The following is a 7116-nucleotide window of genomic DNA, read 5'->3' as shown; positions in this document are numbered from 1 at the left end:
TAGGGAAAAAACCTAAAGACAAAATAGTATTTTAGCAGATGATTTTATTAAGACTTCTGTATACTTGTAGTTATTTTTACTGCAACTATGTCATCAGTGAAAAGAACATGATTGATTTTGTTTGTTTTCTGAAGAGATGTCCGACGATTAGTTGTTGCCATGTCAAGAGCCAGGCTTGGGCTTTATATCTTTGCAAGGGTATCGCTGTTTCAGAACTGTTTTGAGCTAACTCCAGCTTTCAGCCAACTCACAGCTCGACCACTTCACCTCCATATCGTTCCCACAGAATGTTTTCCAACAGCAAGACAGGTAGGAACAGCTGCTCTGAATTTTGCTATCTGTAATGGCTATGTGTGTTTGCCCACTTTTTTTGAGTGGGCTATAAGAGATGGGACCATCTTCTCTGCTAAATTAGTGCCTCTTGGATAATTACGTCCCTAGGGTTAACTTTTATCATGATACACACTAGCTGTTTTTAGTTGATTTTTCCACAAAACTTAGTTACATTAATAACTCTGTTGTGCCTGTTTTTTACTAAGTTCTGCCTCTGTAAGTGATTCAATATTTTTCTTTTATGATAAACAGGTAAGTTTTTAGTGTGTTACATATTTTTGGTCTTGTTATGAAACAAAATAATGTTGTTTCTCAAAAAAAAAAAAAGCCACACAAAGCTAATCGCTTCTTATTAAAAGAGGTAAAATTACATTTGACTGAGTAATTCCGGATAACCAATTAACTTTTCTTTTTTTTTTTTTTTTTTTTTTTTAAATTGGTCCCAAAATCACAAAAGAGTTTTGTTGCTGAGCTAGGTGCATAAGTATGAAAATGTAATTTGTAATGCTGCAATACGTGGAAAGATTTGTATTAAGCATCTAACCACAGGACACACAGAGTAGGATGCTAAATGAAGAAATGGAGGAGCATATCTGCTTTGCTTCCTGGAGCTTTGAGAAGGGGTGCCTACATGAACTCAAAATTCAGTTACAGATCTTTCCCTGGTCTTAAGTGCTGTTGACAAGTTTGGGAGGGAGCCCTTCAATTGACACTTTCAGGTCCACTGTGCAACAAAGAATGCAGCGTGTATGGTCAGCAAATGGGAGCAAGGAGCTGGACAGTGATGGACAAGTAGGCTAAGTGCTAACCAGATCCTACACTATTTGTGCCTTTAATATGTTAAATGACTGAAGTCCAAAATGTACTTTATGGAGTAAGCATCAGAACCCAGCCTTTCCTTTTGAAATTTCTTCGTTGGGCTGTAGTATCATGATTAATCCAGTTCCCCAACGTGTAAGACCTACACTTCCTATCTTTCCAAAGAATTGAGCTATTTTTTTCTTTAAAAAGCATTATTTAATTTCTTGGGGTTTATGTTTTGTAGTATAGTTAAATAACCTTTGAATAATGGCTCTTTTGCTTTGCTTGCTGAATGTCTACTTTTTTCCCCTTTCCTTAGAATGGAGAAAGACCATCTCACCAAATACATGTTATTAAGAACATGCCTCAAATGGCTAACTTTGTGTACAATATGTATATGCATATGATACAGAGTACACGCCACTATCAACAGGTAAGGACCTTCTAACTTTTGGAAGGTGTGCATTTAAAATAAAATTGATTTTTAGTAAGTGACATGGGATGCTGTTGAGGTTTGAGACTGTTCCTGTTATGTTGAAAATTCAAGAAGGTTTTATGACTAGGAGTGAGAATATTGAGGACTTTAAAATCTTGCAGTAGCAAGAGCTGTATCTTTTAGTAATTTAAACCCCAATTTAAGGCCCCAAAAGCAGTAGTAATTGATGCTGAGTGCTAGACATGGCTCTGTCTGGGCCCAAAAATTCCTCATTAATACTAAAGAACTAGCCTGTCCAGTATTTATTTGAAGTAAACTTGTGTGTTATGTTTCAGGTAAGTGCAGCTAGTGGTATTATAGCACCACTGCATGGTGCAATAATGTTTTGTGATAGAGGTTTTCATGACAACCCTGCAGTGTATAGAAAGACCAGATCATGTCTTGAAACCATTTTGACCATGTTAGCTCACTGCATTATCCAGGCTGGTTTGCAGCTGTAACGTTTTTATTCTGAAGCTTTTTTTTGCAGCACTAGTTCAGCACCAAGCAAAATAGCATGGGCTTGGAAACAGTTGTAGATGCTTTCTCACTTCTGTTTTCTCAGTGTTTTCTCACCTAATTTTGTCAGTGTTTAATCCCTGAAACAGAATTCAGAACCCAACAGAAACACCTTGTTGTTTTATGTATGTGAGCAGAGCTTTAAGGTAGTTTAGATAGTATACTGAGCAGAAAGCTGCCTTTACTCAGCATACTTGGATCTGTAGATGCCTAGAGGTAGTTGATAGTAAACAGAAATGCTGCCCCTCAACTGCATCAGCTTTCACGTAATGTCTGGGGTGTATCATGATTATATTACCTATAATTTATTCTTTGTGGTACTCTGAAGTTCACTTGTTGGTTTTTGCTCTTCTGAAGCATTTCCAAAAGTGGAAAAAATTGATGTAAAAGGACACTACTCACTCTGTATTAGCTGGCTGTGGGAGGAGAGTGTGAGCATGGCTCTGTATCCTTGAACAGATTAGTCCAAGGTACTTGTCTGTGAGATCTAGGTTCTGTTCTTTAGTGCAAGGATGTTTCTCTGTCACCTCCTCTTCTTTCCTTCTTCCAGTGACTGTTTCATCTAATATGGAACAGTGTAATCAGTAGAGATCAGAACCCCAACTTCTCCTTTAACTGAATGTCAGACTTTCAGATGGAAAACTTCTTTTCCTCTGCAGTTCTTGTCCAGTGAATCTTGGATATTTTTTTTTTTTTTTTCCTTTTCTTCTGGGAGGCATAGCTTCCGCCAGATTTGAAGCATTTTGCTACCCAGAAAAACCCTTTGCCAGGTGGACAGGATGTTTTCTCACTGTTTCGGGGAAGTGCTCTAATTATCTGTCTGCTGTAAAGAAAAAGGGGATAGAGAAAGAGGATAATACCAGTTATTCTTCTTAGTATCCTAATCTTATCCATTGCTAGCTAAAATTAGTTACAAAACTACTGGTTTCCTACTGTGGCAATGAATCACATTCTCCTTGCAGGAGAAGCCAAAAAATGAACTACAAAAAAAAAAAAAAAATATGCGGGCATTAAATTTCTTTTACCCTATTTAGTACAACATGATATTTTTCCTTTTCTTTTACGCTGGTCTTAACAGTAGTAGTCACAAAGCACAACGTGCATCTAACTAAATCACAGAAGTCTGAGTTTGTCTCATGCATCAAGCATGTATTTTTGTAATTAAAGGATCTCTGGTTTTGAAATACACTTTTTCTGTGAACAGATGGATTATAGAGACCAGTGTGATAACTTCAAAGTCTACAAAGAGTGCTTTTCATATCTCTGCTGGTAGTCATAATTGCTTCATAGATTTGCTTATGCTTGTCAGCAATTTGTAATATTAGTGTCATCTGATTGAAAATAAGACTTCACTGTAATTAAACAATTTTACATGTGAAGCCAAGTTGCCTTTAAGCAAAACAAAACTAAACAATCATCCATGGGAGGTTTATCGAGCTTTCATTTCATTAAAATACTTCACAATATTCCAAGGACGTATCCATCATGTCATTAGATAATGTCAGGCTGCAAGAAGTTGTTTCTGTACAGCTTGGAGTTGTGTAGCATTCATCCTCTTCAGCTCGCTATGTTCTTGGTATTTTTTTTCCGAAGTCTGTAATATGGCTACCATTGGTGCTTATAATGTTTTGGAAACTGCTTTTTTGGTTGCAAGCAAAACACTTTGAATATACTGAAGTACTTTTCCAGAAGTATTATGTGAAAAATATCTAAGCATTGCTTTAACTGTTACTGGAACTTGTGTTGTTCTACACTTATAGCTGTGGGTGAAACTTGTATAAGTACAGATAATGTTCACATAGTATTTTATAAGATGTTTCAAGGGGAAATTACTGGAATGAGTTGTTAAAGACAGGCCTGTTAAAGGCCTCAAAAGGCAAGTTGAACATATCTAGGAGTTTGAAATGGTGATAGATGAGATTACGATAGGAATGTGCTTGTTGCTCCCAGTAGGGATTTACCATAGCCCTATTACTTGTCTGGCTGTTTGGGATAATGAAATGTGTTTGATATCCTGGAATTGGAAGTACTGAGTTTTTAACATGCTCTTTTTCAGGCAAAAAATGTGTCTGATAAGACCATTGTGTGAGCCAAGATTATTATTAATTTTTTTTTATATAGGAGTTAAGTGCCTACAAATGATTAGGGCTTCTGAATTTTAAGTCTTTGTTGTTAACTTGTTATCTAATGCAAAATCCTAAATATAAGGTGAACAGTTCAAGCCAAAATAGGAATAGATGCCCAAATAGATGCATTTGTTGTAAAAACTGAAAATCCTTTCTTTTTTAATCATCTAGCGTTTACTGCCCCCACCTGCCATGATTGAAGAACCGGAAACTACTCAAACTCAAGAGACTGAAGTAGAAGGTGAAGTGCAAGGCATGCAGGAAGATGCAGAAGAAGAAGAAAATAAGGTAGGGGAAGAAATGATAAAGGAAGGAGAATTGAAAGTGGCCGAAGTGGATGAACATCGAACAATGCCAGAACACCCCGGAAGAGACAGTGATAGTGGAGACAGTGAACCTGAGAACGAGACTGAAAAGTGATCCACGTGATGATTGTCCTCTACATGTTTTGGAAAACGGATGGGGAAAAAAGCAGTTAGGAATATAATTACTGTTTTTACATTGACTTTTTTAAATGCTTGCTTGTGTAATGTGACCTGTTTGGTATATTTTTCACTGAATACTTTGTGGACAAACAAAATGTTTGGCAAACATTTTACTGAGTTCTTGTCAGTATCAGTAATGTAATTTGTTTAATGGCCTCAAACGATTCACAGTTTCCTTTTCATGAGTTGTTCAGTAAAGATGCTTTTTATACCAGTTTTGAATATTTGACCTTTAATTCATTCACTGAGTTATCCATTAAACCTCACTGATTAAGTATATTCAATATTGGTCAGACACTCTTTATAGTTTCCTTAATATTTTGCGGTGGAGAATTCCTTACGCAGAGCTGTGCTCGTATACACTGAGATGGTATTTTAGGCGTAGGCTCAAGTTCAGTGAGATATTTTATTGTATGTGTGAGAAATGTGAATTACTGTGGGACTTTGAAATGTTTAAAAGCTTTATTGAACTGGGACCTTAGCAGGTTCTCAGAATTTCATTAGGCCCAGGTACTTGTAGCAATTTCTCATTGTTGACTTCTGCCGCTGTTTTTAATTGATCATTATTTACAGAAGAGGTGAGGATACAGCTTTTCAACAGCACTGTTTTTTAAATTAGTGTTTTGAAATAAATTTCTTTTGCTTTAAGAGGACACAGTAATTGCTTAGGATAAAGCAACATGAGGAAAAAAAATGAAAGTAGTTCCCTGCAGGATTTGCAAAACATACAATATTGATATTAATGACATAATGGTTGAGTGGGTTTTCTAGGGTAACTTCCAAGTGTACATCTTTCGTAAAGTGATCAGAGAAAGGTTTTTCCCTGGTTTGTTAAGAATACCTGCCAACTTGGAAAATTATTCAATGGTTCAATGAGACTTACGAATTTCCAAGTAGATTCTCAAACAAAGCGATAGCCATAGGAACACCTTTATTGCTGGCAAAGGGAAAATGCTTGGTTTTCAAATGTTGCAGTTGTGAAGCTGCCAGAAGGACTTCCTCACTAAATTGAGGCTTTTATTAAGAGCGTTGAAGTTCTTTATTTTTCTTAATATTTTTGTCATATAATAAGGAAAAAAGAAATAGTATAAAGTAAGCCAAGCTCCATGAAACACATGTATTGCATACTTGTGCATGCTAAGATCTCATCTCCTCCCTACCCCCCCCATCATTCTCCCCCCATCAGTTAGCGGGGAGCTCAGGACTAACAAATCCTAATACTTGCTATTGATACACAGTGTTCTCTTACATTTTTCATTCGCTGGAATCAAGTTTTCTCAAACAAGAAAATTAATCATTTGAGCAGAATGTGTGTTCTTTCATTGCTTGTTTTGACTGGAAGGGAGTGTACTTTTTATTACCAAATTGTCTGCCTTGGGAGAACAAATATTACAGTGTTGAACATTTGGGTGTTAAGTTTCATGCAGTAACATTCACATGTTCATGCAGGGTCGAATAATACAGGGCCCTCAGGCCACAAGCGACTAGCTCAGCTGAGGGTTGTCATCTTTGTTTTCCAGCCTATTTTCTATAAATATTTGAGTCTTAGAATCATTTATTGTGCTTTAGTATTTTAGGAATTGGAAAAGGATTCTGGAGGTTTTTTTCTAAAATGGATAACTTAACTGACAGAGATTCTATCAATAATTAGGACAGAATGACTATTAGCAAGCACCCAAAGCTGAAACGAGCTGCGAAGACCTTTTTGAGTTGTGCACAGTTTGCAGTGAGCTGCGGCCACACCTGCCTGTGTGGTACATGGTCGCTTCTGGCTCAGTCCGTGTGGAACAACAGCCAAGTATGGAGTCGTCCTAGACTTCAGTGTTGCCCTAAAATGGTGAGTGGAGTTGTAATGAAGGTTGTTTCTGGCTAAGGTGCAGGAAGAGGCAGTTGAACTGCAAACAATTGCAAAAGCTTGAACAGCCTTAATATGCAGTTTTCTGAGGGACCAAGCACCACCTGTAAAAGAGATGGAAGGTTTTGTTGAGTTGACTTGAGCTGAGCAAGTGGTTCATTACCCTTGCTGCCATCCTCCATATGTTGAACTTTACTTTTTTCAGGGACATGATAGTATCAGGAGAATGCATTTCCAAAAGTCTGGAAATTGATGGTTTTCTTGTAGCAATGGTTGGAAAGTTCTTGAGGCTTTCATTTGGAGTACGAGGTTAGGGGTTTGGGGCTTTTTCTCCCCCAAAGCTTTTCAGTTCTGTTTTTCATTTTTGGTAAAGGATGAACTTTGCCTTTTCCACCAAAGTAGTTTTTAATATTCTGTTTACATTTTCTTATAAGTAAGAGTAGGTAGGAGAAGTAAAGCAGTCTAAAACTGTAATTTTGATCTACATGGTTTGTTTTCCAATGGCAATATTTACTTGGGATT

General features: G+C 37.0%; 1 protein-coding gene across 1 annotated transcript in view; it reads left to right on the top strand.

Moving 5' to 3' along the window:
• Positions 1 to 4953, top strand: part of LOC104077825 (intron-binding protein aquarius-like) — a gene marked incomplete at its 5' end in the record, with an annotated part of 18980 nt that extends 14027 nt beyond the window's left edge. Inside the window, 3 exons of the mRNA XM_009579207.1 lie at positions 135 to 309; positions 1454 to 1567; positions 4426 to 4953. Coding sequence (XP_009577502.1) covers positions 135 to 309; positions 1454 to 1567; positions 4426 to 4674 — 538 coding nt within the window. The remainder of the gene's footprint in view (positions 1 to 134; positions 310 to 1453; positions 1568 to 4425) is intronic.
• Between the last annotated feature and the right edge of the window lie 2163 nt (positions 4954 to 7116).

Source organism: Fulmarus glacialis, unplaced genomic scaffold, assembly GCF_000690835.1.
Source record: "Fulmarus glacialis isolate BGI_N327 unplaced genomic scaffold, ASM69083v1 scaffold8586, whole genome shotgun sequence".
NCBI lineage: Eukaryota > Metazoa > Chordata > Aves > Procellariiformes > Procellariidae > Fulmarus > Fulmarus glacialis.
This window is presented reverse-complemented; position numbering and strand designations above follow the sequence as displayed.